This window comes from Chaetodon auriga, chromosome 4 (genome assembly GCF_051107435.1).
Source record: "Chaetodon auriga isolate fChaAug3 chromosome 4, fChaAug3.hap1, whole genome shotgun sequence".
NCBI lineage: Eukaryota > Metazoa > Chordata > Actinopteri > Chaetodontiformes > Chaetodontidae > Chaetodon > Chaetodon auriga.
The window spans coordinates 8,773,588-8,796,899 of NC_135077.1; the positions used below are offsets into that span (position 1 = coordinate 8,773,588).

Below are 23,312 nucleotides of genomic sequence, written 5' to 3' on the forward strand. Positions count from 1 at the left end.
ATCTGCAGTCAATGTTGACTCTCACTCTGCAACACCCTCCTTTTATCCACTTACCTCCCTCCCCCTGCACCTTTAGTTCTCCTCACCACTGAGAGGTTTGCAATGTTTCAAGTCCTTCTCAGCTGCACATATGTACACTGAAAGTGTTTCGTTCGCTGTGGAAAAGATGCTTTCGCATTTCTCCCAGCTGGCTCCATATCGAATCCAAAAGGGGCAAGACGATAGAGGTACTCAGGTACACAAGGCGGAGGTATTTACCAGGGAGTTGGAGAGCAGACGAGGTCAAAAACTGACAGGGTCGATACTGGGAAAGCAGTCAGTACGTAATTGTTGGAGAGTCTTGCATGAAGGCGAAGAAGAATCTGCAATCTGCCAATGGGTGAGAGTGAGAGAGCAGCTTAAGTACTCCACTGATTGCCGATGAGTGGCAGGTGTGCGCTCAGGTGATTGTGCTGGTGGGCAAAGTGGTGAGGAGTTGCTGGCTGGATGGGTGTTAAGATGAGTGAGCCAAAGGCAGAACGTAAGGAGCTGGCCGACTGTGACGATCCATGGGAATGCTTGAAGTTAGAAGCAGGCATGTAGGAAGATGTTCTAAGTTAGAGGAGCTGTCAACTGAATACACAAGTGTGACGACATGCACTTTTAGTGCAGAATCTGAGCTCTGTGGCAGCCCTATGCCACACACACACTCACACACACAACAACAACAACAACAACAACAACAATGATGATAGTGGTCTCATTTGGAAAGTCCATGTAATGCTGCACAGCAATTGAAAACAATTGACAGATTATTCCCTGTTAGCCGATGGCTAAAAGCAGCACAATGCAGCAAAGCTGAACTCTTTTCACACTCAGTTTTAATGATGTAGTCCTATTATAGGTATTTTCAATGAAACACACATTCAGATAAATCAGTTTAAGTTAGCCTGCCTGCTTTAGCTAACTTTAAAGATCGAACTCCTTACTGTTCGAGCAGCCTGCCCACGGCTGCTGGATGATTTGTTGCTGTTTATTTTCCTTCCCGTCTATTGACACTACATTCACATTTCCACTCATATTATACACAGTTAGAAAGCTTAGATTAACGTGAATCGATTGATACAGACCATGTCAAGATTCAATCACAACTTGAGGTACAATAAACACCAACAACAGACAAACAACCATTTTTCAAATTGACGCAACATTGAGACGACCACCGATTACGTCTCTCAGTGATCCACAAATCGATAATGCTCCAACAAAAATGATCAGTTAACACTGACAAATGTCCAGACGATTTATTTAGTCCTAAACGTGATAATAATCCACACAAAGAGGCGGAATCTCAGGTTTCAAATGATACTTCACTTAACCAATTACGATCTGCCATGCAACCAGAGAAGCCAATAACAGTGTGAACTGAACAGAAGGGCCTCCTTCTCTTCTTCCACGTGAATATCGAGTCAATCACAAACGATTTTGCAGATGACCAATGCTATGAATAACTAATACAATTCTGATCAGGTTGGTTAGATGTATAAATTAGAGAAATTTCTTTTTCTGATTCAGTTACTGAGCATTTGAAATATGTTCATGTTCATTGTACGCAGCTAAACTTCAATCCACTGACGTTAACATTATCAACCTTTATTAAATTCTACTAATTGAATTTATCAAAGTTTATTGTGTAGTAATCAACACAACAGTGATCACTATTTGTGTAACTTCCTACATTAGCCAAGAGTTAATTTGTAAATAAGACAAAGACAATGAGATGAAGATCATGACATTTTAATCAATGCAGTGTAACACTGTGACTTTTGCAGCCCTTATATCTCGTAGCAGTGAAAGTTTTACATAATATCTTGAGAATAATAACGTAAAATAAAAACAATTTGAAAAGAACATTTTATTTCCTTCAGTTTCACTACTGCTGACATCCAAAGAGTGCATACTGCTGGACCAGCTCCTCCATGCCCACACAGGTAGGTCTGTATTCGTCATTCTGACACTCTGCGTCTGTGGGCCAGTACTCAATCCAGGTTCTCTCACCAAGTACATACTGATACCTGAGAAGAGCAAAGTGAAAATACATTGGGTCTTCATGAGGCCAGCTATCTGTAACATACTGGATATATAACATGAAAAAGCACAACTCTCCCTCCGACTGAGAAACCCTGCACATTAAAGAGCACATTTCATTTAATCACTCTAAGGTGAACTTAAATGTTTTAAACTTACGATCCATTTTGCTCATCTCTGTGAATATCTTTGGATGTGCCCATGATAAGGTAGGTTTTGCCGGTTTTCAGGTCTAAAGACTCCCTGCAGTGTGGATAACTGAGGAATGTGCGCAGTTTACCCTGAGGACCCACATCAGAACTTCCTGGAATGAAAATGCAGGAGAAGAGAGAGATCCATATGTTATCTAATCCATACAACATAGTATGTGCAGAAAGTTTAAGTGTAAAAACAATAATTTGCCATTTTACGGGGTTTCCACTGGTTGCCTGGCAATGCAGGCTAAGGCTGCAAGTGGTAGTTTAATATTAAGAGTTCAAGTAAGTGAGTGGTATCAATCTTGGCCAGGAACATTTCTGTCTGACTGGAAACACCACTGAGGTACAAAATGCCCATAAAAGGTCAGAAGAGAGAAAAAAAAAAAATGTTGTCACCGCACCTAAGAAACACTTTGTGAATAACATCAGGGAATAGCACATTTTCAGCCAGTCAAGGATAATACCCACCTTCTTTGACGACTTCCTGTACTCGCACTGTGTAAATGTCAGTGGACAAACCGGCTGCAAATTCTTCCAGTCTCACTTTGTACACTGAAGACAGACAAGTTGCAGATTGTTTGATTATTCTCTCAGTAATAATTGATAAAAGCACAGCACTATATAAATGCAGTTTGTTCACACCCTCTTACCAAAGTCGATTTTGCTGGTCGGAGTAGTCTCACAGGCTTTAGCTGTGCGCTGATCATTGCTGATTTTGTCCTTCTTCTGCATACTGCAGTTCTCTGGAAGTACACAACAGGCTCCAAGTAAATATACAACGGATGGCACGATCAAATGAGCACATGTGGATGTGTGTGTGTGGATGAGCTGATGACTGAGAGTAGCTGCATCAAACTCACAACTGAATGTTTGTGACTTATTCTTGGACTTAATTTGGCCAATGTTTTTAAATTAAGATGCTGTCAGTGATAATGATTATATCTGATAAGCATCACGCTGTTAGAACTGTCATTTTTTAGCGTGTTAGCGTGCTACAGAGCATAGCCAATGGCATGGCCGCAGACGCTTAATCTCGTTTAAGCTCGTTTCATCTTTAAATTATATGAAGCACTTTGAAGTTAGCGTTGTGTTTCGGTGTTCATTCGAGAATTTCAGATCTCACAATTTTATGTTGGCAGCATTTAGAATAAGGTTGTCACCCATCGTCCTGTTTACCTTCAGCACATGTGCATTCATCATTTCTACAAAGTCGCATCAGATGTCCAGCTGTCCTCTCTGGGTGGTAGAACTTTACGCAATGTGTTTCTGCATTGGGAAAGAAAGATAGTTGAAATATGCTTTCTGCTAACTGCAGCACATCAGAAAATGTACATTAAACAGTTTGAGAATGTACTGATGCCTACTTATCCACTGCGTTATCTACTCTGACATCCTGAAACTCATGGAGACACTATATGTTTGTGTCTGACACTCACGTTCATAGTATTCATAGACAGACACAGCAGCTGGCTGTAAGACGCCCACTTTCAGCTTCTGGTGGATCCTGAACGTGATCTCTTCTGGTCGTGTGTGAGAAACCTGTGGAGGGATGGAAAGCAAAGGTGAGACATAGATGAAGAAAGAACAAAGCGGAGAGAAAAGGCGATGTTGTGATATCTGACCTTATCCAGGTAGATGATGAGCGAGCCTTTTTCTGACAGCGCTGTGTCCATCTCATATTTCGCAATGGTGCGGGCGCGTCCTTTGGACAACTACACACACACATACACGGACACACACATCAGACAACCAAACCAAACCACAACTTGTTTCTTCTAACCATAAACACTGACTTTTGAACTGTACGCATCTGTAAAAGCTCTTACCGCGTCCAGGTCATTTTTGTCAACAGTGAAGCCAGTTAACAAGCCAATATCCAAGACTGACATGGTTGCATCGCGCTCCTTGTCCTTATACCTGGACAGCAAAGATAATTACAATAAATAAACAATGAGCAGTTCAAAAAGGTGTTAAAGCTCTTTCAAAGACAATGCTGAAGGACAAGTTTACACCACCAATTTTTTCTGATGCAGTGTGAGCAGGGCGTGACAATCAGAAATGAGTAGAACAACAGAAACGGAAAGAGCAGGAAGTGAAGTAATGTCAGGGCCACTGCTTGTTAGAAAACATCATGATCCTGTAACACTCGTCAGTATGGTTTCTTGATTGTACTCACAAAACCTCTATTCTCAGCTTGTATGTCTTCGCATCCTCATCCAGTTTGTCTGCAGGAGCAAAACATTTGATGAGTATTAAGTTCATCTGTTTCCTGAAAAAATAAAAATACTTGGCAGGGTCGACGACAGGAAAAAGTGACGCGTTTTACATACAAAACAGACCAAAACGATCAGACTAACAGATAAAATGAACACGAGCAAAGACAGATTACCTGGCAGGAGCTGCACTGACAAGTTGAACTTCTGACAGTCACTTTCCTTTTCTTTAGGCAGAGCGTAATACAGTGACACCATCTGTCACACAGATGAAAGTGCATCTTAATATGATAAGCTCATAGACATCTAATAGGTGTTTTCGAGGTTCCACATTGTAGAAAGGAGGATTTACATATATTTCATGATTATAAGGCAGCTCTAGGTCATATATAAATACTGTGAAATTATCAAAACACTCAATTCCCTGAGAAATGAACACAACACATATTCAGGAGTTGTGCCTTTAAACGAGCCATCAGCACATCTGTAAGGTGACGTTATACAGTCACTGCCCTCGGCCACGCCCCCAGCACAGCCATGGTTGCAAAAAAAGTGTTTTTTGAAACCTAAAACATGTTAACATCTTCTCGCAGACACCTAAAGAAAGTATGAACCTGAAAATGAGCATAATATGGAACCTTTAATAATACCACACAAGGTTATAAAAATGCTTTTAGCTTCATCTGAGATTTTGAAAAGACATATTAATAAATAACAGATGATTAAAAAAAAAAAATCTACCGTCACTATTGCTTCTCCTGTGCCTTTGGCAGTCACCGTCACATTCTGGTTTATATCATTGATCTGTGGGAATTGACATATGCACACAAACACACGCACAGATGAGCAGAAGAGAGACACCGAGAGCAAAAGGAATGATGACACATTGCGTGTGTGTGTGTGTGTGTGTGTGTGTGTGTGTGTGTGTGTGTGTGTGTGTGCGCATGTGCGTGTGTTCTCTCACTTTCGATGTTCTTGTGGCATAGTGGTTGCCGCTGTTGAAGTTGTACTTCTCAGGCTTTGACCTGCCTGGCAACAAGATGTCCACATTGAGATTATACTCTGGTTCTTGGGCACTGGCCCAGTACTCAGCTACAGCCTGGTACACCATTATGGTAGCCTGGAGAGAAAACAAGACTCTAGCATTATAAAATGTAAATTTTATATATATATATATATAGTTAAGGTACAGCAGTCTAGAGGAGCTGGTGTTACCTGAGTTGATCCATAGCCTCCGCCCACCTTCTGCTGTTCGTTGAACCATCTGACAACAGGTCTGGCATCTTCAAATGCCTTCATCAACAAAATAGAGCAAAGTCAATTCACAGTAATACAACTTGACAATTCCAAAGCTGACCACAGAGCTTTCAAATCAGCTTTCTATTACAGCACAATCAAACTGCAGAGACTTGAAACTTGCCCTGATACGAACAATTAATTACAAATGTCACGTCTGTTGTTGTCAAATTTGTCACCCGACCAAGACACGGCACGAGTTTCTGGCACTGTGATGGTTAAATCTGACACACTGACCATCAATTAAAACAAAATTATAATATAGTCTGATTCAGGCATAAGGCACTGCAACAACCAAAGGCTTCAGCTATCGATCTAGAGTCATCAAGTGCTCTGGAACGTCGTTCCATGACGTTTGGTCATTCAAAGTAAAATCTTCACATTTTGACGCAGTGACATACAGAGACACATTTCACTGACTTTGTTTCCAAACCCTCGAGCCTTTTCAGTGAGGATGCATTGATGACGACTCTGTTCTATGTTTTCTGCAGCATGAAATCCTGTTGAAATATAAGTAGGACATGCTCACCTGCGTCTTGACCAGAGCAAGAAGAGCGTACGCTGTGGCCTCCAGGGTGTAAATACGTCCCTTACGTACTGGCCAGTGGGACAACGCTAAGGAGGACACACACAAATTCCTTTTTGTTACTATGCTGCACCTGGAACAAGCTCAATGCATGACTAATTCCTCAATCGCTGATCTTAAAATACGTACTCTTATAAAATCCTTGTTAGGTCATTTGGTCCCTGAGAGCGGAGATTCAGCCTGACTGATTTTAAGGCCAATGCAGATTAAAAGATCTGACGTTGGATTTGAAAGTTTAACATTTCTAAATGATATCAAACATATCTTTGGTGTTGTTAGTTTACTATTTTTGCCATTTTCACTGATTGAAAATCCCATAATATGTGTCGTCTGGCTCTAATAAGCCCATTAGAGTAATTATTCACAGAAGTGCAATGTTTTTTTAAGCTATACACCAACAGACTGTGTTTCCGAATATTAGTTGAAGAACACTGCTGTATGACGACACCTGGGGAAACGAAGTTGTAGAGGACCTCCCGGTTCAGTTTGTTTTCATTGGCCAGTGCATATGATGTCATGGCAACAGCATATGGGTTAATGAGTTCGGGCAGACGCTTCTCCAGGTAGGCCACTGCTTTGTCTATGCTGCCTGGAAGACTCTGGACAAACAGAAAAGAAAGGAAGGAGGACAAGGGGAGAACAAATACATGCATATGTTATGTTATGAATTAAGTCTGATGTAACATTTTTCCGTCTTGTGCTTATAAGACAAGGACTAACTACTATTTTGCAAAACAATGTCTTTTTCAACCAACTAACAGAGCTAACGTTAGCAAGAGTAACTGAGGGGGGCAGGCTCAGCACATGCTCGGTTGTTTCAGTGGTTCGGTGCTTCAGAAAGCTTTGTTTTGCCCATGGCTGCAGAGCCAGTAAATGAAGAAATAAAAGCTAAGGGAAACAGAGAAAACAATGTATGGAGATACTCACATTGACAGTGGCAGCACATAATGTACGTGACTCCTGCATAGCTATGAGGCAGAAGGCCGTCATGGAGGCATCTGAATCTGAGCCTCGCACATCGCCCTGCACGTGCACGCACACACACACGAGACACAGACATGTTTTTACTCAGATGAGATGACAGTCAATGATATGTAACTGTTTTCATTTCAATCAGCTTTTCTCTTTGCATCCAGTTAAAAAAAGATTCACGTTAGCAAAATCAGTGTACGCACAATCATCTCCCCGTGGGCCACCGTTCCAACTTCTCTGAACACGCCATCAGGTTGTTGTGCTTTGAGAATAAGGAACTTGACAGCGTCACAGATGACGTTATTTGGCACTGCCACCAGATTGTTGGCCATAGCAAACACCTTGACAACATAAGCTGTCAGCCTTAGAGAGGAGAGGAGAAGGTGTAGTAGTATAATTTCATTCATATGCACATGAAATACACCCTTAGACATGATCCAAGTCAGAGGATGTGCAAACAATCTACATATGAGTTCATGGATGTTTGAGTGCCTCACCAGGTGCTACTTGGGCGATTGGCCCACACAGCAAAAGACCCATCAGCTTTACGGAAGGCAAGCTCGTTCTGTAAGCCTGGACACAACAACATTTTCACTGACCATCATTCAACTCTCTGCTGAATCTTACACATTGGATCTTGCTTGAGGAGTCCCGTTACATTACTTTCTGTGATTACAGCATCCTTCAAATTATTCTGTCTTTTTATACTACTTCTGCCAGTTCAGAAACTTTACGGTGCCCCCCAGAGGGCTATCAATAACATTTCTCCTATCTGTGCTCATAAATACTGTGTGAACCCACCGGTCCTGATGTGTTGGAGGGCTTTGTCACGCTTCTCAAAGCCCACAACTTCCCACTGGTTGGTTTTGTCCAGATATGTGGCTGCTATAACAGGCAGGGTCATGTGGATCATGTTCTGCTCCCCACAGCCTGAGGGCTGGTAGATCAGAGTCCCCATTGATTTCCCACTGATGGCGTTCTCCACCAGTGCAGCCACTTGTTCTCTGCCTGCATGCACACAGGAACAGAAAAACCCAAACATTATAAGCCTTCGGGAAAAAACAACCAAATAAACATGCAAAGGTCCCTGCAACCAGTGAGGCGGTCATTTCCCAATAAGAACAATACCAATTTACACCCATACAGAGTGCATTGTTCAGGCCATCTATTACATAACAACCCAAACATAACATCATGATGTATCTCACCTGTCACAGAGATCTGTGTGCTAGTAGGTGTGTTTGGAGCCAAATCTTTCTCTGGAATGTTGCTGTTGATAATTTCTTGTTGTGTTCCATCTGAAGGAAGAAACAACAGCGGACAAGTTGGGGGATCAGTTAGCAAGTGATAAATACTGTACACAATTTATTAAATTACTATATAATGTAGCTATTCGATAGGTAAACTCACCTTTGCCTTTCTTAGCTGGGTCTAGAATTACAGTCTGAGGAGATTTGACCAGCACACCTTCAGGCTGGAAAAACAACAGATAGAGCAAACATTAGAAATCACAATTATTTTTGAGTAATCTTTTCATGCTGATGTGAAACAAAATACAACATTTGTTGCTTTGCAGTCACTTTTGTCGTGACACAAATCCCTTAAACTTAACTCATTTTTACCCAAATCACGATGTCTGCCGAACCATAACTGCATACTTATTCCAACCAAAATTTCAAACCAAACCCTTACACCAGACCATCGGGGATCAGAGCGGAAGACTCTTCTTCTAGAGGGCATCAATCCAATCCATTCCAGATTAATTCATACACTTGCATTTCAAAATACAGCAAACACTACTAAGTTTAAAATAAGTACGTTTGTATTGTGCCTTGATCATTTTACTGCATTGAGTGATCAGTCTTACTATGGTATAAAACATTTCTAAACCCTCTAAATAGGGAGTGTTTCTCTTACCACCACCCGCAGTATCTTCATGATTCCATCATTGAGCGATGAGTCTTTCACAGCTGCTTTGACCTCAATCTGACGATGTCCATCCTTCATGGGGATGATGATGAAGGGTACAGATCGTGTTGTCTGTGGCCCGACTTTGACTTCCTGACGGTACTTTCCACGTTTAGAGGCTGAACTGCACACATGCTCCTCTTCAATCAAATCCACGCGCACCTTGAAAATAAGATGAGAAAATGTATTTGAATGGAAAGGCACACTTATAAACTTACAAATATGACACTGCTCTTTGTTTCACGCATTAATGTGAGGACGGTTACATGAAATCTATGTGGAACAATTAGGGGATGTTTCAATCCGTGGATACAGCTTCTTCATCATCGTCCTAAATGTTCACCAAGTAGGAACTTATTTGAAAAATGTGCTTCAATCTCCCATTCAGCACATAAAATATTAATAATATCAAGTGAGTGTATTTGCTTTTTTGTAAAATTCAGGTACTTTTTCCAAATTTTGCCATTTCCAACAAGCTTCTCTAATGCTATCCTTGAAAATGCACTTAACGGAAATATGGCTATTGGATCTGACCTGAAACACCAGAGCAGAGTGACCCAGACTTACGGTGATAAGATCAGGGCTGTAGTTGTGAAGGATTGCCTTAACTTCTATCTGCTCCCCTCGGACAGCAGAGTAGGGCAGTCTGAGATCAATGAAGAAGTCCTTCCGGACAATCACTTCCAATGGTTCACCGACACAGATTCCTTAAAGATTACAGGAATGCAAATACAATTAATGAAACAGAGGAATGAAAAGTAAGTGTGAGGGATGAGAGAGGTTTCGCTGTTAGAGGTTCAACTAACCATGAGTTCTGGACAGACTGATGCCGGTGAACTGCCAGGTGGTGATTGAGTCTTGCAAAGGAACATTTTTCACGAACCATGTGGAGTCACTGAAACAAAGAAAGGTGTTGGCATTTTGAGAGGTGAAGGGTAGCTTTAAATCTTAGTGGTGTCATGAATGAAGTTAACAGTGTATTATTGTGCATCTAGGTTTCAGTTGACTCACCAGTTTGGTGTTTTTCGAGGGCAAACAGGCAGTTTGATATCTGACCACAGCCAACTCTCAGGGAACTTGGTCCGAGAAACAATGTCACTGCTGTCAATGTAACTGTTGTCATCCTCCTCACCTGAAGCATCATTAAAACGTTTATTATGTTTCATTTGGAGGCAATGCTATGTTTGTTTTCCACCAGCATGGCCATGTATAGTAACCACTCAGGGCTTCCCCTCATCCCTTCATCCCCATCTCTTACTGCGAGCCAGTTGGAGATTGTCCTCCTTCCTGTCAGCTTGCTGGCGTTCCATCTCCCTGCAGCAGTGCAGGAAGGCCTCGGCGCAGGCTGCACCATCCACGATGTACTCGCTGCGCCTCTCACAGCTGTATGACACAGGGGTGTTCTTCATGCCATCCAAACAACAGTCACGTTGCAGTTGGTCTTTATATTGACTCACTAGAAAGAAATACAGTTGTGGAGCAGCAACAGAGATGAGAAGGAATATACAAGGAAGGGTGAACTGGAAACTTGTCAATTGAATATGTGATAATTGGGTAGTTCAGAGCTGTGGCTCTTACCTAAGCTGGTTGTGACGTCCATTATAGTGTTTCGTTTCCTCCTGCTGGGGGCCGGACATTTCATCTCTGGAAATGGAATGGAACACAGGTTAGATTCAACAGAGTCCAAAAAGGTTGGACCAAGGCTTGAGTTGTGCATCGTATAACTGATGTCAAAAACAAAGAAATTTATTTGATTGGGAACATGGACAGGGTGTGGGTGTGAGGAAAAAACACAGGTGTAGGTGTTACACCTACTTCTCTTAACCAGTAATACTTCACTGGTACAATATCAAAGCCTCTAGAGGAGAGTGTTCATGGGAAGGAAGAGTAAAGTAGCGTCACCTTGTCTGTAGGGAGTCCCAGAAGCCGTGCTGGACTCAAACAACAGCCCTGCATCGTAGAACACACTCATACCGTCCTTCCCTCCACCTGGTGTGCAGCCTGTGTCGTACTTCTCGACAATGTCCCACACCTGAGCGAAGCAGAAGTCACACGCACGCCAGCAAACAAGGATATAAGTTAAACAAGTGAACTCACATGACACTTATGATATGGCATTTGAATTATTGAATTATGTATTCGAAGCAACAGGCTAACAAATCAGAATATTAACGTGTGTAAGTTTTTATATGTAACTTTTTAAATTGAACTGCTTTCAAATATTTTCAAAGATTCATATGAAGTAAAGAAATCACCTTTTTCTGGGTGAGGCGGTGCTTGTTGTTCAGGACATAGACGCCTTTGTCAACTGCCACCAGTCCCACTGTGGCCTCTGGATCTCCAGTGACCTTCAGGCCAAACATCCTGCGAGGCTCGTACGAGGGAACGTTTCTCGTTGATTCCAGCTTCAACTAAATGTGAGGGGGAGGTCAATGGAAGGCATTCAGTTTTGTGTTTGTTAGAACTGTTTCATACACAAGAAATGTGTGCTAGAAATTTTAAAATAACTTTATCCCCTTGTGTGGGGGTGTTCACTGCGACATCGGTGTCGTGTGTCTCACCGAGCCCATGCAGGAGTCCTTGACGTCCACCCAAACAGAGTCTGACACCATTTCATTGTTAGCTGTATGGTAGTAGGCTATGATGCGGAACGATGGCAGCATTTCTTTGGTAATAGGAAGTATCAAGGAAATCAGTACTTGGCCTCTTGTCCTGTAACGGCCATGTTTCAACAGCTGACCTCTGCTCAGGACCTGGGGACACAGATTTACACATCAGCACTTATCTGACATCAGTGTTTATTTACTACAAAGGTCAAGGGATGCAACAAAAATAGTTATATATGTGTACAAATGCAAAGATGTAAAAGATCACACACCAGGTAGGTGATGTCATGGTCTTGATTTGGCTGCCTGTTGAGGTTCAGGTTGATTTTCAGATTGTCTCCTGATTCCACCTCAGCTGTATCCACACCTGCGAAAATGACGTGTTGCAATGTGTGCTAGTCAGTGAAAAGATCTACTGCATTGCACATACTTTGCCACTGAGACCACCATCACCACCTTTTTTTACCACTTGATATTATTTCAGGATGTTTCCTCACCTATGTGGATGTAGTTGTTGCCTTTGGTGATATATGGGAGGGCTACCATGGAGGCCCTAGCTTGTCTTTCATTTGTAATGAGAGGATCATTTGTCTTTGCCTGCAATTAAAAGACAAACGCAGGCAAGCATACACAAACAGTTACATACAAAAAGGTCATGCTGCGTGATCCTAAATGGCACCCATCGACAAAAGGACTTTCACATAATGGCTTTAGATACCACACTAAAAAGCTGCTCATGGGTTCTTTGTTTTTTAAATTGAGGTAAGACATTTTACATCCACTGACCATCAACTTAAACTACAGCTCATCTAGAGTAATAAAGGCATTGATCTTACAGGTAAATGTGCTGCATTATTTGGCAGGGCAGACATCAACATACACAACCTCCACCTATCGTATCATTGACTTGTGAAAGTTGAATTTGGCCAACATATCAGCAATAAATGTGTGCTTTCACATCCAGCAGACCCAGGAATAATTAGCAATAGTTTGGAATTGTGTTTATGGCCACTTGACCAATTTTAGTCCAACATTCACCCTCCTTTTAGCTCCATTGTGGTATCCACCAATGGTTGAGAAAGATATCTTGGTCTTTAACTTGGCACCATTCACATACTGTACAGTAAATGTGTGAGCAGCAGAACTGTAACAACAAGCTAAGGAATCTAAAAGTCTACATAGAGCTGCAGGGTTGGGTGACAGCTCTGCTTGTGAATATCCAAAAATATGATTAACATGGATTTAAGCTTGCTTTACTGAACAGGATGTAATGCAAAAATGATTTAAAAAAAAAAAAAAAAAAATCAGAGACTTACACGGATTGTCAGGCTGTTAGTCCGTGCCACCGTATTGATGGTGAGCCTTGCCATGCCATTGTCTGCAGTGAAGCCCGCCACCTCGTCGGGATCGACCACCACTGCAACACCTTTTGCAGGAGTGCCATCAGGATTTACAACTTCAACCTGCCAGCAGAGACACAAACAGCTGAACTATCAGAAATTGTCAAGTGTTTCATCAAAACACATTTTATTTAAGTTAAAATTAATGCTAATGGTGTAAAATGCACCAGCTGTGGACAAAGCGGTCTACAAAGCTAATGTTTGCCCTGAATTATTTCTGGGTGAATTTTCTTTTTGTAAGAAGGTATCCATAACTTACCGTAACATCGAAGGACATTCCCGGTTTGTAATATTTTGGTGTTTTCTTGAAGTGGATGGTGTACGGTGATGTGACAATCTGGATGTTTTTTAACTGCGCCTCCACCATTTCACCGCCTGTGAGTCGATGCAGAAACACAAACACATTCACGCACAACTTTGGGTGTTTGCTTTCGTCTTAACTGACAAACATATCCTCGAATTTCTTTTTTTCCCCTCTTGTTTTTGTTTTTGTTCATTTTTGGGACACTAATAATTCTGATAGTTTGACATTTTGTGCTGCTGAATGACTTTGAACCACATGTGATCAAACACACAGTCCCTCTTTCTTACCGTTCTCCGTCAGCACACTGACAGATACAAATATGGAACTCCCCACCAGCTCCATGATATTCTTGAAGGTGTCTGTGATGTGCTCTCTCTTCAATGTGACCTCTCCACTTCCGTCATTGATCTAATGTGCCATAATACAAAAACACACCTTGAAACACAGTCAGTGGACAGTTGGAGGTACTTCACTTAATATGTAAAATTGTTAGGTCAGCCTGGCTTTATCCTGAACCTCCTCAATACTTCATGTCTGCAAGTATGTGCTCACCTGCACTCTCTGAAGAGAACTTGGCAAGCCCTTTTTTTGACCCTCTTGCATAACTCCAAATACCACATAGGCCATCCCATTCACCTTTTCACCAAACAGATACCTACAACCACAGGAGGAGGACATATGTAAGGCCACAATGAAGTAAATCAGGACCATTTGAAACAGGTAACTGACTAAAAAAGCCACACAACCTCTGAACAACACACTTTATTTTCTCCTCCAATCAATCTACCAATAGAAGCAGGTGTTTTCAGTACAGAAGGCGAGAACGGCAGTGCTTGCTCTCTTTTCTTTAACCGTCATTGTCTCAGGATCACGAGATAACAAAGCTCATTGTGTTGTGAGTTAGAGTTCAATTACATCGTGATTTCAAGAAAACAAAAGACAGATTTTCTCAGCTCACAAGCCATATCAACTTCTTCTCAACTTTTGCTATTTTTAGTAAGAATGTTTTCCCTATTGATTTTACACACAGTGGTCAACAAAGGAGATATGTTACTGTCCAGTAGGCTACAACTAAAAACAATGGGGAACTGGAAAAGGAACTACCTGCACTGGCGGGTGTTTGAATGGTATAATAAACTATCTGTGGAAATAAGTACAACTGAAGTAAAGTCTGATGCATTGATCCATAATCAGTACTCCTTAATCTGACAATTTCATCTTTGCCACCTGTGCATGCTGGCACGGCACTCCTGATCTCTGACGACATTATAAGGAGGGAGGAGAAATTAGGTCTTGTTTTCTTGTGATAACGGGTTGATTATCTTGTTTTCTTCAGATAACAAGGCTAATTTTCTCAAGATAAAATAATTACTTGTCATCTCGAGATAGCACGACCGTTCTCAGCATCCGTATATAAGCCACCAAACAAAAACCGTCACATACGTAGCTTTGATGTCGACGGTGAGCTCTTGACTGTCCACGTAGAAGAAGGGGCTCACAGGCGTCAGTTTCACCTCAAAACTGGGCAGCACTGAAAAATGAAAAGCATTTTATTCTGTGTCCAGTCACCTAAAAAGCAAGTGAATGCAACAGGTTAACAGTGCAGGTAATGAGGGACTCACCGTATTCTCTGACCTCGAACTCTGCACTGAAGCTCTGCTGTGGGTTGCTTTGGAACTTTGTCACCACCTTCCACAGTCCAGGACTACACACACACACACACACACACACACACACACACACACACACACACACACGAACACACATTGCATGAGAAGGGCACTCCAGTCAGTCAGTAGGTGGCAGTATAGGAAAAGCAGCATTCTCCCATGAGACCTCAAGTGTTCCATAATAACTGCTTTTAGTATGAGGTTTGAGCCACTACCAGTGCAGACTACCCCAGAGGATTTCTGGTAACCGTGAATGAAGATGGTGATATGGTGATATGTTGACCGGCCAAGGCAGATGATCATTCATGTAGATGAAGAGTTTGGTCTGTACCAGCTCTATATGGAAAGTGTCCTGAGACAACTTCTGCTGTGATTTGGCGCTACGTAAATAAAATTGAAATTGAAATTGATTGGCTGTGATGTCACAGCTGAACTTCACTGCCACCTACAGGTTTTTAAAATACATTTATTCTGTCAAGGCCAAGATCCATATTACGCACCGTGTTAATATTACTAACACAGCGAGCCAGACTATATGCATGTCTTCTTTGCTATGCAGTTCTGCTGAACTAATATTTGTGGACTCATCAGTCGGCCTGAACTGGCTCAGCTGAAAAGTCACCGTGTGATGTGTGTGCTGAAGATTCAGAGCATCTTCACATTTTATACACTCTGTGAAATTTGTTCAGTTTTTGCTCAATCACTAAATTAGCGGCATCAACATGTTAAAATTGACTTTTCGTAATTTTAAATGACTGAAGGTATTAATATTTAAAATTGAATTAACCTGTTATCCATGTTAAAATGTAAATTCACCACTGAAGAACAAAACGTGTAGAAATACAACCTGGAAAAGTTTTGTTGACATTAGATCAAATACTCACCTGACAATTTCACCGAGTTGGTAATGTCCAGAATGGATCCCTGATTTCAGAGAGACTGTATCACCTGGCAAAGTGACGTCATCAGGGGTCTAAACAACATTGGACAACCATTAATAGCGACCTAGTCGACAAATTAATTTGATGAATCCACGGTATAATTTTGTCTACAATCCATGAACCTGCTCAATGTCTAGATTCACACTTTTTTCAGCTATTTCTTACATGTCTGTCTTCCCATGTAGGGAGAGCTTGTGCACAACGTGCAACTCAACCACTAATGGGAGACATGCTTTTATTTTTACAGTACGTGGTGGGACGGGTGTTTCTGGAGAACAAGACAGTTTGAGCTTCAGGAGATGTGTTTTTGTTATTTTGGCTATTTGTGGGCAAAGGATCTACTGTTTAGCATTTGTGTCACCCTCTTATCAGGAGGCTTCTACTCCCAAATGCAGCTGATTTATAGTACTACATTCAGCTCTGTGTTTATCAAAGATAAAATACATTACCACAAACTCAATGGCAATAGAGGCAGTTTCAGTTTGCGTCTCAGCATCTCTCTCCACGGGCTCCATAAGGGGCGTCACTGCAAACATCCTGTAATGAACTATCACAGAGAGAAAAAGGGGTTCATTTTGCTATAATGTACAGTTCAATCATTCATTATCAATAAGACAAATGCTTTAGTCAAACTGATGGTAATAGACAGTGTGCTATATTTTTTGTGGTTATAGAGGCAGGTGTGTTTCTCAGCACTGATGCACTACTGAATTCACCTTTGCTGTTGGGGGTGTAGATGGTCTTGTCAGTCTGGATGAAGATGTACCCGGACTGGAAGGACACTAAGACTACTTTCTCCAGCAGTCGGTCAGGGAACTGAGCTTGCAGGTACACATACTGCTTCATGTTGGGATCCTTACTGAAGTCACCAGCAGGGATCTGAAACCAGCATGTAGAGGCGCAAGCTGTGCGTGAGGAGCAGGACGAGGCATGTGATGTGTATTTATAGATCCTAGATCTCTTGTTTGTGGTCATGATAGAAAATTAAGCCAAGTAACAGTACGTACATACACAGTAAGGGTATTCAATTTACCGTTATCTGACCAAGGCCCTGGAAGTCATTGGCTCTGGTGAGGGTCACAGATGTGACTGCCAGCCTTTTGACTTTGGTTGGATGGCTCATCACGCTGATTTCGACCCTGATGTCCGCTCCTGTGTAGTCTTGACACTCCACAAAGATATTTTCTGCTGTTCCTACCCGCAACAAGTTGGGGGCGGACATCACCTGCCTGCAGAGCAGCATCCAGAGAGAAAGACAGAATATTCTGTCGTCATCACTCAGAAAGAACCACATGCTGTTTAGGATACACGTAATAATGGAGGGTTGTGACTGTATATGCATGATTAACAGATGTATTTGTTTATTTGTATGAACGTTTTAAGACTGTTGTCTCTTAGAGGAATGATCCGTGTACTATTTTTTGCATGTGACCCCTTAAAATGAAGAAAAATGTGCTTGTAACCCCTCACCAGGTATTGGCATGAGAGCGAGGTTTCCTTTAAAATTCCTCTCCTGACATTGATTAGACCCTTAAAAACTCACCTCTATTTATCAAAATTACACAAATAGGAGGTTTTTGTCATGAAAAAACCCTGTCATGCCTTAAAAAGGCTTAGATGTAACTCTAGACCTTTGCATTCATCTCATATGTGTGATTATGAATATGCAAACAGTCCCCACATCTGTCTCCACCCAGCCCTCCGCCGCTCGCCTGCAGCTCAAGCGTACCTGCTCACTGTTCACCCTGCTCATCAAACACATAAACCTTTGCTGGTTTTCTGCTTTGTAGCTATTGCACAATGCCAAGTGGAAATGCCATCATGGCTTTGAGTGCGTATTTCGCTCCTTGAATAGTCTTGTGACCACTCAGGTTTATCTTAGGACACTTTGGGGGGTTCCGAGCCCCAGGTTGAGAAACACTCCCAGTGAACCAGTGTGTTAAAGTTTCATTTCATACAAATGACCAAACCCCCATATTTGCTCAGATGAGGACCATGAGCACCAGCATGGACTTCATACACAATGAGTGATCTAGTGATTATCTTGATTGAGATCCAGCATGGGATCAATGCAACATTTCATAATCGCTCCAGATTTTGTTTGTTTAGTTTACATCACCATGCCAACTCAAAATTTAGGCCATCTTACTGGAATCATTCGAAAGACCACATTACCTTGACTCACGTAACACAAATTGCAAACTGGACTGTAGCTCCTCATTACTTAAGACCAGTGAACTGGGGCTGAGTTAATAATTGTCCTCATATGCTCTTTAAATTTATCAACAGTGCAGCGAACCCCAGATGTTATTGCTCCTAGTACAGCTCAACCAATAACAGTTTGAATATCAGGAACAAACACGTGGTTTTCTGTGAATGAATCCAAGCTCAGGGACAATGTGGAAAGGTAACGCTGGTCTACTTACAAAGGAGCTCCATTAGCCAGAGAAGTGAGAGCAGCAAAGGCCACAGAGGCCAGCAGCCACAGCAGAGTCCTCCTCATCCTCCTACCTGATCCTGATCTGCTGTCAATGTAGCCTGTCGCTCTGCAGCACCCTCCTTTTATCCACTCTCCTCGCTCCTCCCGCACCTCCACTTCACCTCAGTGCCATCCGACCCATCCTCCTCCCAAAGTGTTTGTGTAAACACAAATACAACAACACATGATTTCCCAGCAGCAGTTGAGAAACTGTCTGTTATCTCTGCTCTGAGGAAAAAGATAAACAGTAGAAAATCAATGAGGGGTTACATGTTCGATTTTCACTGCAAACTTACAGGAAGACAACTGCTCTGCATATATTTTCTCAAATGATGCCTTTGCTTTCTTTCTCTTTTTGTTTGGGAAATGTCAGATTTCTTAACTGTTATTCTGAGCCTGCTGAGTCATGTATTTACACATAGTGAAACATACCGAACATGCACAAATACACAGGCAACTACAGGGTGTTGAGTAATTTCTGGGTAAAGTTTCGGCTTTTTGGAGTTTCAACAGCGGATCATTTTCTCCAATGATGAGCTAATCAAAATAATTACAGTGTGTTCTTTTGTTTGTTATTTATTTTCTCAATGATACAATTGTATTTACATATGATTAAATATTCAGAATTAAAGTTTTCAGATAGTTCTGAATCTTTCATTACAAATCTGGTGGACAGACGGGGAACGGCAATGCAGGGGCTGGGGATGCGATACTGTGGCTGAAGGCAGGGACGAAGAGGCAGAACGTAACAATTCAGCCCCTGATTCCAAAACAGCGTGTGCTCAGTGAATGCTCTGTATGTGTTTGGGAGAAACTAAAGACTGGGAAATTTGTGGAATGTTCCAAACAGGTGTTTTTGGAGCATTCCACAGGTAAACAGGTCCTTTGGTAGCAGGTGATAGTATCATGATTGGGTATGAAAGGGGCATCCTGGAAAGGCTCAGTTGTTCACAAGCGAGGACGGAGTGATGTTCACCACATTTGTGAACACATGATTGTACAAAGATTATCACTGCATGAGCTCAGGAACACTTTATAAAACTGCTGTTGTCTGGTCAGTCATCTGCCCCTCCCCCTGTCCAGTCCTCCCCGCTGCAACGCCCATTGTCAGCAGAGCCTGTGTACTGCCTATCAACCTGGCATTGGAAGGGATGTCATCTGCCTCTTATATAGACCCCTGTGTGACCAGGAAATGGCTGAGAGCACTGTGAGAATCATGTTCCTCATACTTCTCAGTGACACGATGGAGGGCACAGTGGTGGATCACCAGCTTACAGCATGGATCATGGACTACCTCTCCACTGACCACAGTATGTGAGGATACAGAACCGTGAGTCTGACATGGAATTTTACATGTATTTGGGTGTTCACCTGAATAATAATGTGGACTGGACTAACAATACGAACGCACTATGTAAGAAAGGTCAGAGCAGACTGTATCTGCTGAGGAGAGTCAGGCCTGGGGGGTGCTCCTGAGGACTATTTTTGCCTTTGTGCTGGCACCAGCCATCTTCTATGGCGCTGTCTTCTGGATCAGCAGCATCTCAACTGTTGACAGGAAGAGACTTAACAGACTGGTTAAGAAGGAGAAAGAAAGGAGGATGATGGCTAAGCTATCATCCCTGATGGAAAACATGTCCCACCCCTGGGCAGCTCCTTCAGTGACAGGCTGCTTCACCCAGAGTGTGTGAAGGAGAGCTATGCAGCTCCTTCCTGTGGCTGTCAGACTTCACAATCAACACTGCTCCCAGCACACCACACACAACCAACTGACAAATTCACTCATGTGCAATATCAGTGTATACAAACTGGACAATACCAATATTTCCTATGTACAATAATGTGAATTCAACCATTGGCTGTTTTATTTATTTACTGTATTCTTTACTTATTTAATATTCCTTTAACACTGCAAATTAACCCCACTGTGGGATCAATAAAGGACTTTCTCATATCATTTACATTTTACACAGCATCCTAACTTTTATGGAATCTTGGTTTTGTATAGTTTATGAAGACAACACAAACATAAGTGTCAAACTAATGTCACAGTGTATCATAAGGTGTCACAGCTCAATGAGCTAAAGCACAAATTGAGTAACTGAGGCCAAAGAGGTCAGTAATATAAGCAAGAAATCTGTAATTTAAAAAATACAATGGTACACTTTCACAGTAATGCAGACATTTCAGCAACTTAAATACAGAACCGTCAACACACTAAAACTGTTTTTACACCATTACAAACGACCACTTTTCAACAGATGACAGTGCTGTTAGCACTGCCAAAGGTTAATGTGGCTAGCTTACTCATTGTCAGGTAATTAACTTCATTACATGAAAACACTGTATCACAAATACTTTCCTGAACAGAAATACACATTCATCTATCATGCAAATGAAAATGTGACCGTTATTATTAAGGCCTCCTACCTGACACAGAGTTTCTTCACCTCATGTGCAAATCCACCCACCGAATGTAAGTATGTGTTACAAATCTGACCAGTCCTTTGCATATGTGGGCCCCTGGTCTCCAGCCAGGATCAGCCTCTTCATGAATCTGCTCCATCCAGGGAATGAGTGGAGACGACCACTGTGAGCTGTCATGAATTTGACAGTTTGTTTTCAATGTTGCATGTGAAAGATAGATAAACATCAACCTTTCCTTCTTTTAAATTCTTTTACATTTTACCTCAGTGTCTTTCATGATCCTCTTTGGACCAAATGAATATTTTTTCATGTTGAAGTCTCTGAGTCAGTTTCGTCAAAAATCACATGAGAAGCTGCAGAGTGGACGGTGAAAGTCCTGGTGAAGCTCATTCAAGTGCCCAGTAGGTGGTGCTGTTGCTAAAGCCATTCCAGTTGCGGCCAGCTCCACCATCAGCAGAGCTGCTGGAGAGCTGCAGAGGTTTACCTTTTGGGCAAAACTGCAGAGGTTTACCTTTTGTGCAAAAGGTGAGACCACATGTAATATATGATATAAACACAGCTTTTCTTGGTTTCCTCTGAGAACCATCACCAGATGCATGTTTCACAGGCCACACTACTTCTGAATGATGTTTAGTAGGTGCTGAGTTAGATCCTCCAGAGGTAATTTACACTAGAAAAACATATGCGCACTCAAAATCGGCTCTAATAAAGAGATAAATTCTAATGTCTGTGCTGTTCAATGAAATCTTTTTTGTCCAATAAGTCACACTTGTGTTAACATTACACTTTCATCAGTTTCACTGGACAGGGACATCTTGACTCTTTTGCTGCATTTGGTTCACATATTAAGTTTGACTTACAGCACAAGTGACTTGCGATGGCTGGTTCTGTTCTGACCTTTTAAACTCCTTTTAACCTCTGTCACCTGAACGGGCCTTTGCCCCTTGACTCATATGTGAAACAGTCCAAATCTCAATGACAGTCACACAAGCTGTTGGTTTTGGCTGAATCACTTTTAGCAAACAAAATTACACATTTCTGAGTCTAACGTGAGGTCAAAGACAACATTGACCCACCATCTTACACACATTTCTTTCATTCTTGTTCTGTCGCACCCCTTTTTACTACCACAGGTCAACATCATTATATCATTAACCATAAATAAAGAAATGAATGAATAAAAATCAAAGTTGCAGGCTGCAGCGTTGACTGTTCGTCTGATGTGTTTGCTACATCCCCCTCCGCTACAGCAGATGGCAGTATGCGGATCATTAGCTGTAGCATGTAATGAGGAAGAGTCATTAAGTTAAACGGCACCGCAAATTTAACAAGAGGTAAAAGTTTGTGCAAGTATGGCATGAAACGGGAGGAGGCTTCCATTGACTTTGTGAGGAGAAACGTCGGTTAAAGTCATGTTTTATGTGAGAAGCGCAGAAACATGTTCAACCAATGAATGTATTTCTACCATCTCCCCACCCATCTTCATCACCACTCTCTCCACCTAGTGTCTCACTTGGCAGCAGACTCTCAAAATCACAACTGAAGCATAATGTGTCAGTAACTTGTACATATCTTTCAATACCCGCGTATCCCTTTCGGGGTTGCGGGGGGCTGGAGCCTATCCCAGCTAGCAATGGGCGAGAGGCGGGGTACACCCTGAACCGGTCGCCAGCAGGGCAACATAGACAGACACACAGACAGACAACCGTTCTCATAGTCACACTCACAACTACGGACAATTTAGAGTCACCAATTAACCTGGTCTGTGGGAGGAAGCCGGAGTGCTCGGAGAGAACCCACGCATGCACGGACAGAACATGCAAACTTCACCCGACCCGGGGATCGAACCAGCGACCTCCTTGCTGTGAGGCACGCACTACCTGCTGCGCCACCGTGCCGCCTATCTTTCAATTATATTTATTTATTTTTGTTCTCTTTGTGAAGCGTATTGTGTCCTGAAAAGCGCTTTTAAGTATAATGTGTTATTATTGTTGTTGTTTGTGTTTTTGTTATTATTAACTAATATATATTTAAACTAAGTACTACATGTCTATGCCCCTTTGTGCTTCCATCCATATAAGGCATGACGGAAACCTTTGAAATGCATGGTCTTTGTGACGTCACGCTGGAACGTTCTATCTTGGCGTGTGAGGGACGAGCTTACCTCAGGGAGCTAGTGATGGGCA

General features: G+C 42.0%; 1 protein-coding gene across 1 annotated transcript; it reads right to left on the reverse strand.

Moving 5' to 3' along the window:
* Positions 1-1,761: 1,761 nt before the first annotated feature.
* Positions 1,762-18,723, reverse strand: LOC143318853 (complement C3-like). The gene is made up of 43 exons (XM_076727345.1): positions 18,647-18,723; positions 17,254-17,449; positions 16,937-17,099; positions 16,670-16,767; positions 16,164-16,252; positions 15,232-15,314; positions 15,053-15,140; positions 14,162-14,264; positions 13,897-14,017; positions 13,565-13,680; positions 13,222-13,368; positions 12,403-12,502; positions 12,178-12,272; positions 11,861-12,052; positions 11,555-11,710; positions 11,202-11,331; positions 10,878-10,943; positions 10,558-10,755; positions 10,311-10,431; positions 10,106-10,194; positions 9,867-10,006; positions 9,249-9,461; positions 8,742-8,805; positions 8,540-8,629; positions 8,133-8,339; positions 7,829-7,904; positions 7,535-7,694; positions 7,287-7,382; positions 6,808-6,958; positions 6,303-6,388; positions 5,693-5,770; positions 5,442-5,597; positions 5,219-5,281; positions 4,654-4,735; positions 4,441-4,489; positions 4,091-4,181; positions 3,887-3,976; positions 3,701-3,803; positions 3,441-3,530; positions 2,915-3,007; positions 2,733-2,816; positions 2,227-2,371; positions 1,762-2,054 (listed from the first exon to the last, which is right to left on the reverse strand). The coding sequence occupies exons 1-43, from the start codon at positions 18,721-18,723 to the stop codon at positions 1,913-1,915; spliced, it is 4,977 nt and encodes a 1,658-aa protein (XP_076583460.1). The 3' UTR covers positions 1,762-1,912.
* Between the last annotated feature and the right edge of the window lie 4,589 nt (positions 18,724-23,312).

Coding starts and splice junctions, on each gene's coding strand:
- LOC143318853 (XM_076727345.1), bottom strand. CDS start 18,723: ATGAGGAGGACTCTGCTGTGGCTGCTGGCCTCTGTGGCCTTTGCTGCT. Junction 10,756..10,877: donor GGACGTCACAACCAGCTTAG/GTAAGAGCCACA, acceptor ATTTCTTTCTAG/TGAGTCAATATAAAGACCAA. Junction 4,490..4,653: donor GTCAGTGCAGCTCCTGCCAG/GTAATCTGTCTT, acceptor TTGCTCCTGCAG/ACAAACTGGATGAGGATGCG.